This window comes from Oncorhynchus gorbuscha, linkage group LG09, assembly GCF_021184085.1.
Source record: "Oncorhynchus gorbuscha isolate QuinsamMale2020 ecotype Even-year linkage group LG09, OgorEven_v1.0, whole genome shotgun sequence".
In the NCBI taxonomy this organism is placed as follows: domain Eukaryota; kingdom Metazoa; phylum Chordata; class Actinopteri; order Salmoniformes; family Salmonidae; genus Oncorhynchus; species Oncorhynchus gorbuscha.
In genome coordinates this window covers 85,422,807-85,447,410 of record NC_060181.1, presented here as the reverse complement: position 1 = coordinate 85,447,410, position 24,604 = coordinate 85,422,807, and the positions used below count along the sequence as shown (strand labels likewise).

Genomic DNA, 24,604 nt, shown 5'->3' with positions numbered 1-24,604 from the left:
AAAGCTGATGGGATCCTCCTCTTTTTAATAAAGGTCATCACTCTGTTTTCTCACGCAATTGCATAGCCTATAGAAATGTTGCGCAACATGAGCTCATGGACTCATGAAGTGTTTGATTAGATTTTTGATTACATTTGCATTGATGTCAGAGTGATTAGAGGGAGAATAGAGTGCTGAGAACCAGGCAGTTAGCAAGTTTGGTAGGCTACTAATGACCTTCAGCAGCATCAGAGCTGGGAGAATCCTAATTACCGTGACTACACGGTCACGTGGAATTTGACTGCTTTAAGACTCATGACTGCCGGTGTGGCGGTAATACGGTAATCGCAACAGCCCTAGGTAAGAGACTTACAATGTCATACGTTACAGTTACTAATTACCTGTCAATTGTAATCAGTAGGGCTGACTCCAATTAGTCGACTGGTCAATTGTTTAGGCGATAGGCTGTTGGTCGACAGATTTACGTAACAAATATAGAGTACCAGTCAGAAGTGTGGACACACCTACTCATTCGAGGGTTTTCCTGTATTTTTACTATTTTCTACAATTAGAATAATAGTGAAGACATCAAAACTATGAAATAACACATATGGAATCATGATTCCATAGTAACCAAAAAAAAGTGTTAAAATCTAAATTTATATTTAATATTTGAGCTTCTTCTAAGTAGCCATCCTTTGCCTTGATGAGAGCGTTGCATTCTCTTGGCATTCTCTCAACCAGTTTCATGAGGTAGGTACATATATATTTTTTATGGCACAGGAGACATGTCTGAGGCTATTACATCTCAGGATACTAATCCATTGCGGTGGCCACAGGGATGTGCTCTCTCCTGCCAATTTGTGAACAGTCACAGTCAACTTCATTGTGTGAATTATTTGCATTTGATTGTTAGTGTCTGTCAATTCCCCATTACATATATCAGTGGCGTGCCGTGGGCCTGGGGGCTGGGCCTTCAGTGAGGTCCTACACAGTCCCACCCGAATTAATCCACCTATTATTACCATCATTATGATGCCATGGCTCTAGACACTATACATTTAGACAGAAACGCAGTATAAATTCAGGCGTTGCGTCACCTTGAAATTTACATTTTTATTCATAGAATTGCAGGGGAAGAGTACAATACCTTTTCATTGTGCAGCTCCCGTTGCCCTGCGCGCTTGTTCGTTGAGCTGTAGATTCACTCGGGTGTCTCCAAAAGTTTTCAAAAGCACCATTGCTTGTAAGTGCCCAGCCGTGTCTCATTGCTGCCTTGGTTAGACAACTCAAGTTTGCAAAGCCAGTGTGGCTCCAAACACCAAATCTATCACTTGCAAATAATAGGCATTCCCAGCAGTACAGTTTGCAGTGCTTCTCGGAGCCTGTGAGCCATTGATAGAGCTCGTAGTTGGAACTTTGAAAGTGGCGAACAAACCCCTTTCCCGCTTGTGACAGGCTTTGTAGCGTCGGCGTCGGGCGACCTGTCCTGACAATGTCTAACTTTTCTTGAAAAGTTTGTCTTGAGAATGGTGTTATAATTATATCCTCGACCAAATCAGTATCTTCTCCTCCTTCCGCCATTGTGGGTTAAAAAAACAGCTTATAGTACGCAAATTAATTTGTTTATCAAATTCAGTTTCCTAGTTCTGAGGTTTGCATAGACTTGCCCATATAGGACCTGCCTCTCAATATTGGTAATCCAATCAAAAGACATGCACGCACTACGCCTGCTAGCTGGCTCCTGTGTAACACTGGAGCCAGCCAGCAGGCGTACAATAGCCAACTCTAAAGCTGATTGGTTGACACTAAAATTTTAATTTCCATTCACTTTAAACTACAAACGCCCGCAGTGTTGATTCTGAAGGCCTGAGGGCAGATTTTAGACCCCTGGCAACACATGATGGCTGAATATGATTGGATAAAAGATCTAACAAAGACCAGACCTCCAAATCTCAACCTGGGGCTGGAAGCAGTGCAACCAAGAGGAAAGCTATGAAATGAAGAGTATAACTCTTACTCTGGAGAATAATTTAATACATATTTGTGGGAAAATATATTTAAAAAATATATATATTCTGATGATGTTTAGGCCATCAGAGAAGGCCTTGCTGGCCCTGACGGCCCACCACTGACTTATATCACCAGTAGTACATTTACCATTCATTCCTATAATTTGTCATCTATAATGTTTGTTAGAATACAGTCATTTCTGTTAATGCATTCAATATATAATTATTCCAGTCTAACGTTCTCATTGTTGGAGTGGACACACTGTTTGCAGAGCACACAACATATACTTGAGAGAAACAAGTTTTGATTTATTTAATTCCTTTTAGGGGTTTTTCCAATTTAGGTATGGTCTTTTGTTTGGAGCGTTTCTGTCAACGTTGAGTAAGGACACGCACCGGATTATACGTAGAAGTAGGCCTATAGGCTACCTGTCCTGCATGCAAATGTAGGCATAGAAATGTGCCCTTTGGAGATCAGATAGTGTTTCTGATTGGCTTAATGCAGCACTACTAATGAGCGGTGGAGCATCTCAAAGTAACCTCAGACAGCAAGAAAACAAAGTCTGTTTTTACATCCATTGAGAATGACAACAGTTCCTCAATGTATTGGAAACATCTTTCCAGCCCTCTCCCTTTAAATAACCACTCAGCATGAAAGAGAAAAAAATTAATGCTCTGATCCAATGGAAACATAGAACAGGCCTACCCGATGACCTCTTTTCTCTTGCGCAAATAGCCTAAAGCTGTGTCTGTCCCAAGCTCACTGGCTCAGGAACCTCTGAGCGCCCAGCATATTTCATACAATGTTTCAAGTTCATTGCAGATAGGCCATGCGTAGCCAATATGATATTTATTTTTAAATCAGGGTATTTTCTACCTGTAGGCTGCAATGTATTAATTTATTGGCTTTATGTAGGTTATTTTTACATAGTTGGCAATGGAAATAGAAGTGAAGTTACTTTTTAGGTTTGTATCCTTATTGTTTAGATATAATTTTGATGAACCACATGACAATGATTGAGATAGGAAGACAAAGTAAATTAAACTCTTCCACAGAAATGTGCTTATGAAAACCATAAATGCCACTCAGATTGGTAGAAATGTCCCACTGGATGTCATAAGGTGAATGCACCAATTTGTAAGTCGCTCTGGATAAGAGCGTCTGCTAAATGACTTAAATGTAAATGTAAATGTAAATGTTACGATAAACCAGCATTCCACGTGAGAAAGGTTGCTGAATCCTCATGCAGCCTATAAACCGGCAACTTTAGGAGAGTGAAGGCAAAATCTGGCAAAAGCCAGTAGGAACAGATTTGTTTTTGCTGCTGTGAAGGCACACTGTGGTATATCACCCAATAGATATTGGAGTTTAACACATTTGTTTTCAAATTATTCTTTGTGGGTCTCTCGCTCTCTCCCTCTCACTGTTCAACTATTGTCTTTCCGAGTTAACTACTAACCATACTTTATGCACTGAAGTGCTTGCTAGTTGTAGCTTTTCTTTCAGTACTAGATTCATTCTCTGATCCTTTGAGTGGACAACATGTCAGTTCATGTTGCAAGAGCTCTGATAGGTTGGAGAACGTCCTCCGGAAGTTGTAAGTAATTCCTGTGGAAGGGGGTGAGAACCATGAGCCTCTTAGGTTTTGTATTGAAGTCAATGTACCCAGAGAAGGACGGAAGCTAGCGGTGATCCGATCACACCATGGTGCTACCCTACAGAGTGCTGCTGAGGCTACTGCCAAAACTTTGAATGAATCATTTGGTGACGTGAATATATTTAGTATAGTTATCTAAAAATGATAACTTTGTTTCACAATTGATATGAAATTCACTGAGGGTGGCCCTCTTCCTCCCGAGGAGCCTCCACTGCCATACAGTATCGCCTATCGGCTAAACCACTGCTGTCGTGTTTACTGCCAAGCGTTTATTCAAGTTGTATGTATGGTCTTTGGATGCCGACAGCGGTCACAGCATTGGAAGACATTGCTTGAACTGTAGCCTAAAATAAATAAATATATTCATTCCTGTGATCTATTATTGATCAGACACATCGCTGTGTCATCATGTAGTGGTCTCGGACTTGTGGTCAGACTCTCTCAGGCAGAACAAACATAGAAACTTGCACGTTTTTCAATGCTGATTGATTTGAATGTCATTGAGAAAAGATGTCAAAGTTTATTGTAAACATCCTTTGTGAATATTAAAGTAAGCCTAGAAGTCATCTGTTTTTTCAGGATGATTTCTAATCTGGTAATGTAACAGATGAGTTGTTGTTTTTTTACTCCCCAACCCTGCCAATCCACAGTTCAATCAGAAGGAGTCATGATGAGTTAGTACAATGACACAGGGGAGTCAGTAGTTTTATATATATATATATATATCCACACAGTTGAAGTCGGAAGTTTACATACACCTTTGCCAAATACATTTAAAAACTCTGTCACGATTCCTGACATTTAATCCTGGTAAAAATTCCTTGTTTTAGGTCAGTTAGGATCACCACTTTATTTTAAGAATGTGAAATGTCAGAATAATAAGAGAGAATGATTTATTATCAGCTTCTATTTATTTCATCACATTCCCAGTGGGTCAGAAGTTTACATACACTCAATTAATATTTGGTAGCATTGCCTTTAAATTGTTTAACTTGGGTCAAAATTTTCAAGTAGCCTTCCACAAGCTTCCCACATTCTACCTGACAGAGCTGGTGCAACCGAGTCAGGTTTGTAGGCCTCCTTACTCGCACACACTTTTTCAGTTCTGCCCAAAATGTTCTATAGGATTGAGGTCAGGTCTTTGTGATGGCGACTCCAATACCTTGATTTTGTTGTCCTTAAGCCCTTTTGCCACAACTTTGGAAGTATGCTTGGGGTCATTGTCCATTTGGAAGACCCATTTGCGACCAAGCTTTCACTTCCTGACTGATGTCTTGAGATGCTTCAATATATCCATATAACTTTGCCTCCACATGATGCCATCTATTTTGTGAAGTGCACCAGTCCCTCCTGCAGCAAAGCACCCCCACAACATGATGCTGCCACCCCCATGCTTCACGGTTGGAATGGTGTTCTTCGGCATGCAAACCTCCCCCTTTTCCTCAAAACATAACGATGGTCATTATGGCCAAACAGTTATATTTTTGTTTCATCAGACCAGAAGACATTTCCCCTAAAAGTACAATCTTTGTCCCCATGTGCAGTTGCAAATCGTAGTCTGGCTTTTTTTAATGGTGGTTTTGGAGCAGTGTATTCTTCCTTGCTGAGCAGCCTTTCAGGTTATGTCGATATAGGACTCGTTTTAATATGGATATAGATACTTTTGTACCTGTTTCCTTCAGCATCTTCACAAGGTCCTTTGCTGTTGTTCTGGGATTGATTTGCACTTTTCGCACCAAAGTACATTCATCTCTAGGAGACAGAACACATCTCCTTCCTGAGTGGTATGACGGCTATGTGGTCTTTATACTTGCATCCTATTGTTTGTACAGACGTGGTACCTTCAGGATTTTCGAAATTGCTCCCAAGGATGAACCTCTTTTACCCCATTTTCATAGCAGCTACTAAACAATTGTATACCATCTTGTCTCATCGTTACAACTCCCGTATGGCTCGGGAGAGACGAAGGTTGAAAGTCATGCGTCCTCCGATACACAACCCAACCAAGCCGCACTGCTTCTTAACACAGCGCACATCCAACCCGGAAGCCAGCCGCACCAATGTGTCGGAGGAAACACCACGCACCTGGCAACCTTGGTTAGCGCTCACTGCGCCCGGCCCACCACAGGAATCGCTGGTGCGCGATGAGACAAGGATATCCCTACCTAACCCGGACGACACTAGGCCTATTGTGTCGCCCCACGGACCTCCCGGTCGCGGCCGATTACGACAGAGCCTGGGCGCGAACCCAGAGTCTCTGGTGGCACAGCTGGCGCTGCAGTACAGCAGGCTGATTTATTTTCATTTTCCAATGATGTCAAGCAAAGAGGCACTGAGTTTGAAGGTAGACCTTGAAATACATACACAGGTACACCTCCAATTGACTCAAGTGATGTCAATTAGCCTATCAGAAGCTTTTAGAGCCATGACATCATTTTCTGGAATTTTCCGAGCTGTTTAAAGGCACAGTCAACTTAGTGTATGTAAACTTCCGACCCACCGGAATTGTGATACAGTGAATTATAAGTGAAATAATCTGTCTGTAAACAATTGTTGGAAAAATGACTTGTGTCATGTCATGCACAAAGTAGATGTCCTAACCGACTTGACAAAACTATAGTTTGTTAACAAGAAATTTGTGGAGTGGTTGAAAAACAAGTTAATGACTCCAACCTAAGTGCATGTAAACTTCAGACTTCAACTGTGTGTGTGTGTGTGTGTGTGTGTGTGTGTGTGTGTGTGTGTGTGTGTGTGTGTGTGTGTGTGTGTGTGTGTGTGTGTGTGTGTGTGTGTGTGTGTGTGTGTGTGTGTGTGTGTGTGTGTGTGTGTGTGTGTGTGTGTGTGTGTGTGTGTGTGTGTGTGTATGTATATATATACAATTATTTCTCTTCCCCATTGAAAGGTTGTGGCCTGTCAAATATTTAAAAGATTGCTACAGTAAAAGCATAGTGCTATTAACACACAGTGCTATTGTATGTGCTCAGTCCATAACCATCCAGCGAGTTATGTTTTCACAAACATTACGGGCAGACAGGCACGACGACAGTGTGTACTGTACACTCTATATCTGTCAGAGATGAGAAAAATGGGTCAAAAGTAAAAAAAGAAAAGACAAGAATAAAAGGTTGAGCATTGCAATTTTGGGTCAGTGGGGAGATGGTTGCCCCCTGCACAGCCATTTTGTATCAATGCTACTGGGCTTCTCCCTTCAGGAAGAACAACCCAGGACACAGCGAAACATGCAGTCCTGACTGGAAAAAGAGGAACCATAACTTTGAGTGCTTACTTTACTAGGCGGGCCGGCATGCATGTGCGCACACACAAAATAAGACACATTAGAAGTTACTGCCGAACCCTCACCATCCAAACATTGATTTATGATGAAATACAACATTTTGAAATGCTAGGGGTTGAAGTAGAACCTGGCCATAATGTAAAATTCAATAACAGACGCGGATAGTTAGTCGTTTCTTGGTTTCACCACAGGCTGCAACACCATCAGGCTAGCGCGTCATGCCCTGATGGTTGGTGGGTGGGCAAGTGCCTTGCTTTGTTAGAGACCTCACTCTGAAGCTGGTTTACTGGCCTGCAGACAGGACTTCAATGACTCAGCCACATCTCTTTAACGGGCATATAGAGACATCCCTTTAATTATGGATACACTCACATTGGTGTCAGAATAACAGTGTGTAGGGGATAGCAGAGAAGGTGAGAATGTTTGTTGATGAGTGTTGGTTCAGTGCCTCTAGAATTAGTTTTCTTATTGCAAGAAATATTTTTAGATTCATGGCAAGACAAAGAAGCTAGATCTGTGCACATCGTGAGCACTCCCCACGCACACACAGTCCTGACTCAGTGCTGGCGAGTGACAGTTACAGGCTGTGCAGTGTTGGCCCACAGTCTGATGGAGCCGTCCCTTGGGGCAGAGGGGAATATGTGTGTCTGAAACAGACTACCCATCCCCTCGCATAGCCTCCTCCCCACTCCCTCTTTCTCTGTATGTCTGTGTGCGCCTCTCTCTCGATCTAAACTTCTCTCTCGCTCTCCCACAAGCAGAGAAGAGGTACACTATATATGCACAAAAGTACGTGAACACTCCTTCAAAATGAGTGGATTAGTCTATTTCAATTATGAAATCAAGTATGAAATCGAGCACACAGCCATGCAATCTCCATAGACAAACATTGGCAGTAGAATGGCCTTACTGAAGAGCTCAGTGACTTTCAATGTGGCACCGTCATAGGATGCCAACTTTCCAACAAGTCAGGTCGTCAAATTTCTGCCCTGCTAGAGCTGCCCCGGTCAACTGTAAGTGCTGTTACTGTGACGTGGAAACGTCTAGGAGCAACAACGGGTCAGCCACTAAGTGGTAGGCCACACAAGCTCATAGAACGAGTGTTGAAGCGCGTAGCACGTAAAAAACATCTGTCATTGGTTGCAACACTCACTACTGAGTTCCAAACTGCCTCTGGAAGCACAAGAGCTGTTCATCGGGAGCTTTATGAAATGGGTTTTAATGGCCGAGCAGCTGCACAGAAGCCTAAGATCCCCATGCGAAATGCCAAGCATCGGTTGGAGTGGTGTAACAATCACCGCCATTGGTCTCTGGAGCAGTGGAAACGCATTCTCTGGAGTGATGATTTGGTTGATGTCTGGAGAATACCTCCTTCCCCAATGCATAGTGCCAACTGTGCTAGGGGAAGGAAGGGCTAGGGGCTAGGCCCCTTAGTTCCAGTGAAGGGAAATCTTAACGCTACAGCGCCATTCTGGACGATTCTGTGCATCCAACTTTGTGGCAAAAGTTTGGAAAAAGCCCTTTCCGGTTTCAGCATGACAATTCCGCAGAACACAAAGCAAGGTCCATGCATTAATTGGTTTGTTGAGATCAGTGTGGAAGAACTTGAACGGCCTGCACAGAGCCCTGACCTCAACTCCAACAAACACCTTGGGAAGTATTGGAACGCCGACGGCAAGCCAGGGATAATCGCACAACATCGGTGCCTGACCTCACTAATGCTCGTGGCTGAATGGCAGCAAGTCCCACAGCAATTTTCCAACATCTAGGGAAAGCCTTGCGAAAAGCGTAGAGGCTGTTACAGCAACAAAGGGGGGGGGGGGTGGGGGGCAACTCCATACTAATTCCCTGTGTGCTCAACTCCCTATGTCTCTCTCTCTAGTGCACGCTAGAGTTCACAGTTCAGCTAAATGTATATGAGTATATGAAAAAGTATAAAAAAGGGAGAAAGGGAGTAAGGAGATGCGAGAGATAACAGGACAACGTCTCTTCAGTCTCCACCTGCCCAGAGACAGGATCACGTTTCATCATCCATGGATGTTCAGTAAACATCTTGGATAACATTTAATCTACCATAATCCTGTAGAGTGCGGAGCAGTTTTCATGACGTTACACGCATTATCCTGAACCCTTAACTCTAAACTAGGAATCTTTCCAACCGGAAACCTGTGAAGAGGAATGCTGACAAACCTGGGACAGGTGCACGACCTTTACACTCACAAGTCACACGTGAATGAGTGCTTGTATTATTAATGTGAGGATAATCAGACGTCAAACTGTGTCAACTCAGAGAGATGGCCAACTGAACACTGAGAAGACATACAGACACCAAGCTGTGGCAACTCAGAGAGATGGCCAACTGAACACTGAGAAGACATACAGACACCAAGCTGTGGCAACTCAGAGAGATGGCCAACTGAACACTGAGAAGACATACAGACACCAAGCTGTGGCAACTCAGAGAGATGGCCAACTGAACACGGTTCCTGAGATGCTGGTGGATAGTTGCTCTGTAAAGTAAGAGAGGCTCACATCCAGCCCCAGCACCAGAGTGGGACACACACATACAATTCAGGAGAAGGGTTAATAATGACCTCGTCAATTTCTAGCGGTTGTGCTGAGGGGATTGACAAAATATAAGAGGAAGTTAAGGGATAGCCCTCTTTTTTAACGCTGATATACTACCACGCCTGCCGCCGCCAACATAACGATAACCCTGCCGCCGCCAACGATAGCCCTACCGATAACCCGCTGCCCTACCGATAACCCTGCCGCTGCCAACGATAGCCCTACCGATAACCCGCTGCCCTACCGATAACCCTGCCGCCGCCAACGATAGCCCTACCGATAACCCGCTGCCCTACCGATAACCCTGCCGCCGCCGCCGCCGTACCGATAAACCCCCCCGCCGCCGTACCGATAACCCCGCCGCCGCCACACTGACACCAACACACTGAAACTACCACAGACCACCACACCGAAACGACCAACACAATGAAAAACTACCACCGACCAACAACACACTGACAAACTACCACCAACAACACGCTGATAAACTACCACCAACAACACGCCGACAAACTACCACCAACAACACGCTGACAAACTACCACCAACAACACGCTGACAAACTACCACCAACAACACGCCGACAAACTACCACCAACAACACGCCGACAAACTACCACCAACAACACGCCGACAAACTACCACCAACAACACGCCGACAAACTACCACCAACAACACGCCGACAAACTACCACCAACAACACGCCGACAAACTACCACCAACAACACGCCGACAAACTACCACCAACAACACGCCGACAAACTACCACCAACAACACGCCGACAAACTACCACCAACAACACGCCGACAAACTACCACCAACAACACGCCGATAAACTACCACCAACAACACGCTGATAAACTACCACCAACAACACGCTGATAAACTACCACCAACAACACGCTGATAAACTACCACCAACAACACGCTGATAAACTACCACCAACAACACGCTGATAAACTACCACCAACAACACGCTGATAAACTACCACCAACAACATGCTGATAAACTACCACCAACAACATACTGATAAACTACCACCACTGTCACCAACAACATGCTGATAAACTCAGCCCCAACCCTCTTACCCAGTGTGTCTTTGAGGTTCTTGACCAGAGAGGCCTTCTTCACCAGGCTGTTCTTGCGCTCTACATAGTTGGAGGGGACGTAGCCGGTCTGGTTTGAGGCGTTCCTCACCCTCCACCAAGTCTTGCTGTCATCCAGCAGAGTAAGCCGATCATTCTTCCGGATGTCAAGTTCCTGGTCCTGCTGGGCCGTGTAGTCCCACTTGGCTACAACTGTCACCTCCTCTGTCATCTTTCATGGAGTCCCCCTGGAAAGAGAGAGAAGAGTGTAAGTCACACATCAAGCCCAAATTCGACCTAAGACCGAGATACTGATTTTCTGCAGGGAGTATACATGCTCCAGTTCACCATGCAGGACAGGAATCAGGTGAAGTCACACAATACTTTACAGCTGAACATACATGGAAGGGTGAGCATGTATCCGTACATTCAGACATGTATTGTATGCGCGCCTGACTGCCTGCGTGTTGGGGAGTGTTTCTGTATGCGCGCCTGACTGCCTGCGTGTTGGGGAGTGTTTCTGTATGCGCGCCTGATTGCTTGCGTGTTGGGGAGTGTTTCTGTGTGTGTGTGTGTGTGACTGCCTTGCCTGCGTGTTGGGGAGTGTTTCTGTGTGTGTGACTGCCTGTCTGCGTGTTGGGGAGTGTTTCTGTGTGTGACTGACTGCCTGCCTGCCTGCGTGTTGGGGAGTGTTTCTGTGTGTGTGACTGAGGTGAACACTATATTAAATGTCTATATTTATGAGGTGAACACTGTATTAAATGACTATATTTATGAGGTGAACACTATATTAAATGACTATATTTATGAGAGCCGGCCAGGTGTGCTCAGTCCATCAGTGTTCTGTTCCATCAAGTCTTCCCATAACAGCCTAATGAAATTCTCTGGGTCCCACATGCCAGTGGAATGAAACAAATCCTAATTCAGAGTCTGTTTAGAATGTTCCGCCAGAGTTCAACCACTGCTGCTGGGAAACAACCGTCAAATAAACAACTGAAGCGCCGCCTTGTAAACATGAAACGGAGATGATCGCATAGAAGAACAAGAGGGAGAGAAGTAATTCACACAATAACACTAATGTACTACAATAGTCAACCTCGTCTCCAAATGTTATCATTTTTGAAAAGTGAAATACTAAAAACAGTCTACTTTTGATGCATTACATCTTTGGATAAGAGCGTCTGCTAAATGACTTAAATGTAATGTAAATGTTGTGTTGAGACAGCCCAGGTCTACCTCTTTCAACCCAAACCTGGAGGAGCAATAAACAAGGGCCCGAATCAATCACAGCCTCCCTTCTGTTGAAGTCCTGACCTGCAGGTAAATAGTATAGTAACACTATTCTACTGTGAGGAGGTAGTCGCCGTTTAAAAATGCACGTTGCATAGTAATGGCCTGATTACATATTCATGGTGAAAGAGTGCGAGAGCGACAGAGACAGACAACTGCTAAACCCTTGCTGTGTGAAACTTAGCTAACGGCCGATGGTTAAACATAGGACTGGGCTGGCTGGCAGGCAGGCTGGCTGGCTGACTGGCTGGCAGACAGTCAAAACACTAGAGTGTTCTAGAGACAGACCCACAGGGGGAAAGACACTTGGGATCACACATTCCCTTTCTCATATCGTCTTCGACACTATTCTTTAATGAGGGCAATTCACTGATGAAGCTCTGCCACACGGGACCGTATAACTCAAGAGAAGCGGAGCCACACGATTATGCCACATAAAAGATCCCATTACAGCTGGAAAGATTTAGATCTTCGGATATAGCCCACTGTATTTCATAAATGGTGTTTTTTTTAAGACAGATTATTAAACTATCCACGACAGGCTCATTTCTTAATGCACCGTCAAGTATATGGATGTTTTAGCACAGTGCCACTCATTTCTAGTACATCAGACGCTTTACTGTCCCCACTAGTCTCTTCTCACAGTCACTGGAGAGACAAGACAGACTACTGCCACACCAGCATCTGTGTAGCATCAGAACCATTGTAATATAGTGGATGTGCCCCTGCTTGCATGCACTAAAGCTACCTAACAGGATTCTCGAACAGGCCTGGACTGGGTTAGACTTGAAAGAAAGGGAGGAGGTAGAGCAGGTAGAGCAGGTAGGAGGAGGTAGAGCGGGTAGGAGAGGAGCAGGCCAAATCTTGCCTTTGAGCCGGTCCTTGCCTTGGGAACAATGCAGAAGGTTGAGTGAGAGGGGTGAGGTGTTACCAATGTGGCTTACAGAACAGCTGTATACACAGTTACACACACATCTAACCTCGTCCACAGGTGATCATTGGGCAGTAGTGTCTGCTATCAAAATGACACACACAACCAATCCCAAATCAACCCCACACACAAGGATGAGACCAGTAACAAGAGTGTGATAATAACCACCGGTCTCACCCACCCATGCTCTCTTCTCTTATAGTCTCTCACCCACCCTCTCGTCTCTTGTAGCATGTCTCACCTCGGTCTCATCCACCCTCCCTCCCTTCTCTTGTAGTCTCTCATCCACCCTCCCTCCCTCTCTTCTCTTGTAGTCTCCCATCCACCCTCCCTCCCTCTCTTCTCTTGTAGTCTCTCATCCACCCTCCCTCCCTTCTCTTGTAGTCTCTCATCCACCCTCCCTCCCTCTCTTCTCTTGTAGTCTCCCATCCACCCTCCCTCCCTCTCTTCTCTTGTAGTCTCTCATCCACCCTCCCTCCCTTCTCTTGTAGTCTCTCATCCACCCTCCCTCCCTTCTCTTGTAGGCTCTCATCCACCCTCCCTCCCTTCTCTTGTAGTCTCTCATCCACCCTCCCTCCCTTCTCTTGTAGTCTCTCATCCACCCTCCCTCCCTTCTCTTGTAGTCTCTCATCCACCCTCCCTCCCTTCTCTTGTAGTCTCTCATCCACCCTCCCTTCTCTTGTAGTCTCTCATCCACCCTCCCTCCCTTCTCTTGTAGTCTCTTATCCACCCTCCCTTCTCTTATAGTCTCTCATCCACCCTCCCTCACTTCTCTTGTAGTCTCTCACCCACCCACCCTCCCTCCCTCTCTTCTCTTGTAGTCTCTCACCCACCCACCCTCCCTCCCTCTCTTCTCTTGTAGTCTGTCTCACCCACCCACCCTCCCTTCTCTTGTAGTCTGTCTCACCCATCCACCCACCCTCCCTCCCTTCTCTTGTAGCCTGTCTCACCTCGGTCTCACCCACCCTCCCTCCCTTCTCTTGTAGCCTGTCTCACCTCGGTCTCATCCACCCTCCCTCCCTTCTCTTGTAGTCTGTCTCACCCACCCACTCACCCTCCCTCCCTTCCTCTCTTGTAGTCTGTCTCACCTCTGTCTCACCCACCCTCCCTTCTCTTGTAGTCTCTCACCCACACTCCCTCCCTTCTCTTGTAGTCTCTCACCCACACTCCCTCCCTTCTCTTGTAGTCGGTCTCATCCATCCTCCCTCCCCAGTTCATCAGCGTTCTGATAGAGTGTGATGGCCCCGCTACCTCTGTATCCATGGTGATTATTCAGTCTCCCCCGACGACCGTGCTCATTAGGGAGAGTGATGGGGATGCCACTTACAATAAGATCAATCCTCCACTCTGGGCATTCACACACACGCCGCCAGTCTCACTAAACACACACGCCGACAGTCTCACATTTTGACTAAAACGGTATAGATCCCCCCCATCACTACTCTCACTATACACACACACTACTGTGCCCCACACCCTATCAGCTGACCTCAGTTCTATGCGTTACAGTGCCGACGCACCTCAGTTCTATGCGTTACAGTGCCGACGCACCTCAGTTCTATGCGTTACAGTGCCGACGCACCTCAGTTCTATGCGTTACAGTGCCGACGCACCTCAGTTCTATGCGTTACAGTGCCGACGCACCTCAGTTCTATGCGTTACAGTGCCGACGCACATCAGTTCTATGCGTTACAGTGCCGACGCACCTCAGTTCTATGCGTTACAGTGCCGACGCACCTCAGTTCTATGCGTTACAGTGCCGACGCACCTCAGTTCTGGTCTAGATGAGTTAGTGCCGACGCACCTCAGTTCTGGTCTAGATGAGTTAGTGCCGACGCACCTCAGTTCTGGTCTAGATGCGTTAGTGCCGACGCACCTCAGTTCTGTGTTACAGTGCCGACGCACCTCAGTTCTGTGTTACAGTGCCGACGCACCTCAGTTCTGTGTTACAGTGCCGACGCACCTCAGTTCTGTGTTACAGTGCCGACGCACCTCAGTTCTGTGTTACAGTGCCGACGCACCTCAGTTCTGGTCTAGATGTGTTACAGTGCCGACGCACCTCAGTTCTGGTCTAGATGTGTTACAGTGCCGACGCACCTCAGTTCTGGTCTAGATGTGTTACAGTGCCGACGCACCTCAGTTCTGGTCTAGATGTGTTACAGTGCCGACGCACCTCAGTTCTGGTCTAGATGTGTTACAGTGCCGACGCGCCTCAGTTCTGGTCTAGATGTGTTACAGTGCCGACGCACCTCAGTTCTGGTCTAGATGTGTTACAGTGCCGACGCACCTCAGTTCTATGTGTTACAGTGCCGACGCACCTCAGTTCTATGTGTTACAGTGCCGACGCACCTCAGTTCTATGCGTTACAGTGCCGATGCACCTCAGTTCTATGCGTTACAGTGCCGACGCACCTCAGTTCTGGTCTAAGTGGGTTACAGTGCCGACGCACCTCAGTTCTATGTGTTACAGTGCCGACACACCTCAGTTCTATGTGTTACAGTGCCGACACACCTCAGTTCTATGTGTTACAGTGCCGACACACCTCAGTTCTATGTGTTACAGTGCCGACACACCTCAGTTCTGGTCTAGATGTGTTACAGCTGATGTCCGCCCTCCAGGCAAATCTTTAGTATCTAACTAAATGCATTTCATTACGCTTTCCCTACAGCCATCAAGTTTCAGCTGCATTGTCATTTATGCCTGCCTGCTATTGTCAGATTGTCTTTAAAAGGATCAAATTGGGAAGAAACAGGGAAGACACATGGTTAAAAATAAGGGAGAATAGCAGAAAGAGGGAGACTGCTCCCCCCTGACCCTCCATCCCTCTATTGAGAGTGGAAAGAAGTGACAGAGTGCTGAATTGAACTACTTCAGCACTTCACAGTTCTCCACTGACAGGGAGAGAAAAAAACTCAGGCCTTTTCATCACAACACAAAGAGATAGTAAACAAGACTGGCACAGCCCTCCGTGCTTCTACACCTGCATTGCTTGCTGTTTGGGGTTTTAGGCTGGGTTTCTGTACAGCACTTTGAGATATCAGCTGATGTACGAAGGGCTATATAAATAAAATTTGATTGATTTGGCATTCAGGTCAAAACCAGTCGGAGGAAGACCCAGGGGAACAAACTATTCTTCCCTTTTCCCAACACTTTGATTTGATTGGTGGTATTTTCTTTGGGTCATTTCTAAAACTGAGGTAGAGGAAACTGGTTGATCTCCAGCCAGTGACCAGCTCCTAACACTGAGGAATCAGGGTGGCTGGGTGCCTTTGAAGCATCCTGAATGAATACACTGCAGGATAAGGAAACAGCTACTGGTACACCTATAGACCCATCGGTTCACTGTGATCTGGAGGGGCCTACTAGCAGCACCCACAACAGACTGCTTTGGCAGGTTGACAATGGATGCTGAAAGCAGGTCAAAGCCCTCGTCATCGTGGCCAAATTCATTGGGACACTGTCAATGTTAATGATGTGTTTTATAGTGAGCCCACTGCCACAGTCATGCCCTACCACTCTGTTCACGCCTGGCCTGAAACACTAAACGGGACACGTGTGTGTGTGTGTGTGGTATGTAATGCAGTTGGCTAGACCCATCTCTCTCTCTCTCTCTCTCTCTCTGAGGTTGGTACGTGCTCCTCTTCATTTTGAGCGGCAGAAAATGACTACCGTGTTTGATGTCATCAAAGAGGACAGGCTAAAAACTGTCAACAGACCCAAGACTTTGATGGCTCAGGGAGGTCCCAAAAGGAAGACATCATGCCGTCCTTCACAAGTGCCTGCTCAAAATAGACCCAGAGGAGTTAGCTTGAGCTACTGACAGAATTCTCAGACCACAGAACGAGGCCCAGGCCTGCAGTCATTCAGCCGGCTACATCGTGGGGATAAAATACAGCAGGAAGAGGGACTTATCGAATTAAGCTATTGTAAGTCCTGATCAAAGCTACTGTGATTAAACCATATCGCTGACAAAAGCCTGTACAGCAAAATAGACTGAGAGCATAAGTAAGCGCTAAGACTGAAATAACCATAATCTATGCCAGGTGTTTCTTAATTAATCGTGGTCCTGGGGACAAACATCTGATATCACTAATTAAAGGTTTGAGGAGTTGATTAATGGATTCAGGTGGGAAGTGCTATGGAAAAACCGTGCACCCGTTGGGTCCCCAGGACCAGGATTAAGAAACACCTGCTCTACATGTCCTTCTCTTCAGCACCGGAAAATGGCATTTCTACAAATGTTATACACCAAAGCTAAACGACTACATTTGAATGTGCAGTGTAAAAAGTTTCTGAAGTATATATAGTTGACTTTCTGTGACAGCCCTCCACCTCAGTGCTTCAGAAAGCAGGGAGGTCATCATTTTCAGACAGTATCACTGTCCTCTCCATCATCTTCTCCACCCATAGAGAAGAGTAGGCAGCGTCTTGGGTCCACCCAATCCCGGTCAGCTGCCTTGGACAGCGCTGTCACACGTGCAGCTTCACTAAAACAAACTGAATTCCTATATCTTTCTCCATTCAGTCTTTTCAGTCTTTACTCCATTCACTCCCAAATGTTCAAGCAATTTCTCACTTTCACTCTGGTTCTGTCATTTCTTTCCCTTCCCCCGAGTGGGACAGACATCGTTTAGTGAGTTTCCATGGTTACGGTTGGCGTGGTGGTCTCACACACACACACCTACCTTTACTCACTGGTCAGACTGCAACAAAGTGAGGTAAAATTGTGTAGTAGAATAAAATGCCTGGACTTTCACATAGTACAAGATGGAGTTGGCTTGAAATCTGTTGAGATTTAAAATGTTGTCAAGCAATTAGGTACAGGCGTTGGAGTAAGTGTCCTATTTTATTTTAATGTAGTCCGTCCCAGGACCATCTTAACCCCTCCCTCTTTTTGGGCTAACTTACTCAAATCAAATGTATTTATATAGCCCTTCTTACATCAGCTGATATCTCAAAGTGCTGTACAGAAACCCAGCCTAAAAACTTCAAAACAGCAAGCAATGCAGGTGTAGAAGCACGGTGGCTAGGTAAAACTCCCTAGAAAGGCCAAAACCTAGGAAGAAACCTAGAGAGGAACCAGGCTATGAGAAGTGGCCAGTCCTCTTCTGGCTGTGCCGGGTGAAGATTATAACAGAACATGGCCAAGATGTTCAAATGTTCATAAATGACCAGCAGGGTCAAATAATAATAATCACAGTGGTTGTAGAGGATGCAACAGGTCAGCACCTCAGGAGTAAATGTCAGTTGGCTTTTCATAGCCGATCACTAAGAGCATCTCTACTACACCTGCAGTCTCTAGATGTGACCTTTGACTCGCTCAGGTTCCTACTGTACTACCATTGTTTTATATGACTGGCATGTTTTCTCTTCCCTTTGTTTATTTCTCACCACTTCAACGGAAGTGCACCAGACTACAGTGTTAATCATGTATTACCCCAGGAGAGATGGCAGCATGGTCCCTTCCTCCATGTCCCTGGGCACACAATACAAAGCACAGATAAAAGAGCTTTGATGTACAGCTCAGTTTGTTTAGCACCATCTGGAAGAGTAAGGGTAATGCTGAGGTGAACACGTACGTGTGTGTGTGTGTTTTTGTCACAGTGCCAATGTAAAAATCAGCCATATTGTCAACCAAAGGGTGAAATACAACACACATGGCTGTGGGCTAACTTCCGCGACGCATATAAGGCCCTGCCCCGCCCCCCTTTCGGAAAAGCTGACCACGACTCCATTTTGCTGATCCCTGCCTACAGGCAGAAATTAAAACAAGAGGCTCCCACGCTGAGGTCTGTCCAACGCTGGTCAGACCAAGCTGACTCTACACTCCAAGACTGCTTCCATCACGTGGACTGGGACATGTTTCGTATTGCGTCAGATGGGAATATTGACGAATACGCTGATTCGGTGTGCGAGTTCATTAGAACGTGCGTCGAAGATGTCGTTCCCATAGCAACGATAAAAACATTCCCTAACCAGAAACCGTGGATTGATGGCAGCATTCGCGTGAAACTGAAAGCGCGAACCACTGCTTTTAATCAGGGCAAGGTGTCTGGCAACATGACTGAATACAAACAGTGCAGCTATTCCCTCCGTAAGGCTATCAAACAAGCTAAGCGTCAGTACAGAGACAAAGTGGAATCTCAATTCAATGGCTCAGACACAAGAGGCATGTGGCAGGGTCTACAGTCAATCACGGACTACAAGATGAAATCCAGCCCAGTCACGGACCAGGATGTCTTGCTCCCAGGCAGACTAAATAACTTTTTTGCCCGCTTTGAGGACAATACAGTGCCACTGACACGGCCTGCAACGGAAACATGCAGTCTCTCCTTCACTGCAGCCGAGGTGATTAAGACATTTAAACGTGTTAACCCTCGCAAGGCTGCAGGCCCAGACGGCATCCCCAGCCGCGCCCTCCGAGCATGCGCAGACCAGCTGGCCGGTGTGTTTACGGACATATTCAATCAATCCCTATACCAGTCTGCTGTTCCCACATGCTTCAAGAGGGCCACCATTGTTCCTGTTCCCAAGAAAGCTAAGGTAACTGAGCTAAACGACTACCGCCCGTAGCACTCACTTCCGTCATCATGAAGTGCTTTGAGAGACTAGTCAAGGACCATATCACCTCCACCCTACCTGACACCCTAGACCCACTCCAATTTGCTTACCGCCCAAATAGGTCCACAGACGATGCAATCTCAACCACACTGCACACTGCCCTAACCCACCTGGACAAGAGGAATACCTATGTGAGAATGCTGTTCATCGACTACAGCTCGGCATTCAACACCATAGTACCCTCCAAGCTCGTCATCAAGCTCGAGACCCTGGGTCTCGACCCCGCCCTGTGCAACTGGGTACTGGACTTCCTGACGGGCCGCCCCCAGGTGGTGAGGGTAGGCAACAACATCTCCTCCCCGCTGATCCTCAACACGGGGCCCCACAAGGGTGCGTTCTGAGCCCTCTCCTGTACTCCCTGTTCACCCACGACTGCGTGGCCACGCACGCCTCCAACTCAATCATCAAGTTTGCGGACGACACAACAGTGGTAGGCTTGATTACCAACAACGACGAGACGGCCTACAGGGAGGAGGTGAGGGCCCTTGGAGTGTGGTGTCAGGAAAATAACCTCACACTCAACGTCAACAAAACTAAGGAGATGATTGTGGACTTCAGGAAACAGCAGAGGGAACACCCCCTATCCACATCGATGGAACAGTAGTGGAGAGGGTAGCTAGTTTTAAGTTCCTCGGCATACACATCACAGACAAACTGAATTGGTCCACTCACACTGACAGCGTTGTGAAGAAGGCGCAGCAGCGCCTATTCAACCTCAGGAGGCTGAAGAAATTCGGCTTGTCACCAAAAGCACTCACAAACTTCTACAGATGCACAATCGAGAGCATCCTGGCGGGCTGTATCACCGCCTGGTACGGCAACTGCTCCGCCCTCAACCGTAAGGCTCTCCAGAGGGTAGTGAGGACTGCACAACGCATCACCGGGGGCAAACTACCTGCCCTCCAGGACACCTACACCACCCGTTGTTACAGGAAGGCCATAAAGATCATCAAGGACATCAACCACCCGAACCACTGCCTGTTCACCCTGCTATCATCCAGAAGGCGAGGTCAGTACAGGTGCATCAAAGCTGGGACCGAGAGACTGAAAAACAGCTTCTATCTCAAGGCCATCAGACTGTTAAATAGCCACCACTGACATTGAGTGGCTGCTGCCAACACACTGTCATTGACACTGACCCAACTCCAGCCATTTTAATAATGGGAATTGATGGGAAATGATGTAAATATATCACTAGCCACTTTAAACAATGCTACCTTATATAATGTTACTTACCCTACATTATTCATCTCATATGCATATGTATATACTGTACTCTACAACATCGACTGCATCCTTATGTAACACATGTATCACTAGCCACTTTAACTATGCCACTTTGTTTACTTTGTCTACACACTCATCTCATATGTATATACTGTACTCGATACCATCTACTGTATGCTGCTCTGTACCATCACTCATTCATATATCCTTATGTACATGTTCCTTATCCCCTTACACTGTGTATAAGACAGTAGTTTTGGAATTGTTAGTTAGATTACTTGTTGGTTATCACTGCATTGTCGGAACTAGAAGCACAAGCATTTCGCTACACTCGCATTAACATCTGCTAACCATGTGTATGTGACAAATAAAATTTGATTTGATTTGATTTAAAGCAGTGTACTGAACATCATCATTGATTATTGTACTACACTCTCTCCACCCAGGCAAATCCAAGACAATCCTCATTCACAACGACTGTACTTCTGCAAACTGTCCTTTATGTTGGTGTCAGTTACAGTACTGGAGAGGGTTCTGTGGCACAACCAGCTGGCCTAACATGGCTCCTTGAGCATCCGCATTGCCTAGCCGGGTGCTAGCATGTTTCCTTTGACGGGCCGGGTTCATGCACGCTGACACGGTCGCCAGTCCGACACATTATTGAGTCTGGCTTCCAGGTTGTGTCAAGAAGCAGTGCGGCTTGGCAGGGTTGTTTCGGAGGACGCATGGCTCGACCTTTGCCTCTCCCAAGTCCGTATGGGAGTTGCAGCGATGGGACCAATTAGATATCACGAAAAAAGGGGTATCGTAACATATTTTGGTTTCTCCCCAACTCAAATACATCTGCCACTGTCACACCAGATGCCCATTTGCTTAGATTTCTTAAGGTCATGTGTTTAAATGTAACTTAAAGTAATGGACATCTGAAGTGTATCAATGGCACACAGACAAACACACCAACAATCATAGTGCCTCCCACAAGCAGGGATGATAACTAGTGACAGTCCAGAAAGGTAATACAGTTGCATATAACAACAAGTACATAATACATATTTGAATAATCTCAATACTCAGGAAACATGTTTATGGTATGCTGACATGGCTTAATTCTTTACGTGGGTCAAATGTAAATCCAGTGTAGGGTGGTTTCCATGTCAGAAGAGGACCTATAGGCCTATTTGTTTGGAAAGACAGCTGGTCATGGCTGCATCTCACTGTAGCAGGCTGTGTTTTCATGATTTGGATCCCCATTCAACTTTAGTTTACGGTTAATATCACTGGTCTGAATATAGATTGTGTCATGCCTTTATCCATCTGATATTGTGTTTACTGAGCCTACTTGGTACCACTGTTTTGTTCTGTTCACATTCATTTGTTTGCGTTTTGCAGTCGTGTCAGTATTCTAAGCCAAACTGCTATTCAGTGTTTTTGTTAAGAGCGCGTGATGACACAGCCACCAGAGAAGGTAAGGTTAGTGAGCATATAGTGGGAGAATATCAACGGCATACTCCTTTGCACCCGCTCTCCTCAAAACCCATTGGATGAGACAACCAGAGTTCTGTCCCCTCTGACCTTCTCCTCCAATGTGTTTTGAGAAGGTGTGGAGGACACGAGTATTGAGATTGTCCCAGGAAGACAATCCGTTTGCACCTCTTATATAGCTCAATGGGGTGATACACTCTGCGTCTGTTCTTTGTCAGACCCCACACACGTTTTTTAATGGATCTGCACAATTCACATGGATGACCAATTGTGATCAAAACAGGGAATATCACCGAAAGGTTTTCATCCATGCACAAGACACCATGTCACCACAGGATTAGCCTTGATATTATTCTGATTATATACACGGAGTTAAAGACAAACACATCCCCAGAAGAGAATGGTGGAAACATGGGAGGAAATCATGCCCTATGGAAAACCCATCCCTTGAACATCGAGAAGATTACTGGCCATGTTGATCACACACGCTGCACACCCCTCAGGTATATAGGAATGGAAAAGAAACCGTGGAGTAGAACAGAGATCTGCTGGTGTAAGCACCACCGTTAGCTCAGAGGACTAAGCTCAGGGGGGCTGCAGACTGCTCATACTGTACACACTCAGCACACAGAGGAAATGTGATGCCACTGGTCTGCAGTTGCCTGCAGGTTCCCCTCAGCTAACGTTTAACCTCCAATTCCCTACAGGTCAGGATGTGTCCTTTTCACAGTGACTGGCTGCTAAAACACCCGTCAAAACAAACACGTGATGCATGGATCTCTGATTTAGCAGTAGAGCTAATCCCACCAGTGTCCGATTTCAAATAGGCTTTACAGCGAAAGCTGTACGTTAGGTGACCACCAACTCACAGAAAAACCCAGCCATTTTTCCAGCCAAAGAGAGGAGTCACAAAAAGCACAAAGAGATCAAATTAATCCCTAACCTTTGATGATCTTCATCAGATGACACTCATAGGACTTCATGTTACACAATACATGCATGTTTTGTTTGATAAAGTTCATATTTATATTTTTAAAAATCTGAGTTTACATTGGCATGTTACGTTCACTAGTTCCAAAAACATCCAGTGATTTTACATAACCACATCAACTCAACATAAATACTCATCAAAATGTAGATGAAAATACAAGTTATACACATGGAATTATAGATATACCTCTCTTAATGCAACCGCTGCATCAGATTTATTTATTTTTTACTTAGGATCATGCGAATTTTTGCAGCTTTTTGTTAAAATCGCGCAACATGTCAAAGTCCTGCTACTCATGCCAGGAATATAGTATATGCAAATGATGTGTGTATCGAAAACACTCTGAAGTATCTAAAACTGGTTAAATCGTGTCTGTGGCTATAACACAACGTGTTTAGGAGTAAAAATCCCTTGAAAAACTGTTCTCCAAAAACACAAAAAATATATTAATCCGCCAGTCAATGTATTGTTTAAGGCGACTGCAAATACATGAAGATGTTCTGTAAACGCCTACAACTTCCACACGATGTCGCCAGTGCTGGCATTTCTAGCAGACTTAATCCTTGGTTGTATGACGTTTTGCCCTTTCCTGTTTAAGTCTCTCAACAGGATGTTATTAAAATGGAAAAGATGGCCGCTGATTTCAAGACTAGCTGCTATCGAATACAGATCGCCCCGTGATGAATTGTATAGATTATTAACGTTTATTAATACCTAAAGTTGGTTTAGAAAAGTAGTTTGAAGTGTTTTGTAAAAGTTTATAGGCAACTTTTGTCATTTTAAAAAGTGACGTTGCATCTTGTAAAAGGGAATATTCCTGGATCAGACCGGTCTTCAGAAAACGACATTTTGGCTGTACAATGACAGATTTAAATTGGGAAAAAGACCCAATTGTGATGTTTATGGTTAATATAGGAGTGCCAAGAAAGAAGCTCGTCAAAGGTAATGAATGTTGAATATTTTATTTCTGCGTTTTGGGTAGCGCCGGCTACCGCAAAATCTGTCGTTTTAGATGACGTTCCAGTACTTTGGGGGTGCATGCTATCAGATAATAGCTTCTCATGCTTTCGCCGAAAAGCATTTTACAAATCTGCCTCGGTGGCTAGATTCACAACGAGTGTAGCTTTAATTCAGTACCTTGCATGTGTGTATTAATGAAAGTTTGATTTTTATCAAAAACTATACGTGGCGCTCTTGAAATTTCCGCTGATTTGATCCCGACAGGGGAACCAACTCCCAAACAAGTTAACGGAAAATCCAAACTATGCAATAATCTGAGACGGCCCTCAGAAAATAAATACAATTATCCGCCATGTTGGAGTCAACAGAAATCAGAACATTATATATATTCCCTTTGATGATCTTCATCAGAATGCACTCCCAGGAATCCTAGTTCCACAATAAATGCTTGATTTGTTTGATAATGTCCATTATTTATGTCCAAGTAGCTACCTTTGTTAG

The 24,604-nt window shown here is 45.4% G+C and overlaps 1 protein-coding gene across 1 annotated transcript in view; it reads right to left on the bottom strand.

Moving 5' to 3' along the window:
• Nucleotides 1-24,604, bottom strand: part of nck2a (NCK adaptor protein 2a) — a 51,080-nt gene that overhangs the window by 11,000 nt on the left and 15,476 nt on the right. The window contains exon 2 of the mRNA XM_046363742.1: nt 10,605-10,849. Within this exon, the coding sequence (XP_046219698.1) occupies nt 10,605-10,833 (229 nt within the window). The 5' untranslated portion in view covers nt 10,834-10,849. The remainder of the gene's footprint in view (nt 1-10,604; nt 10,850-24,604) is intronic.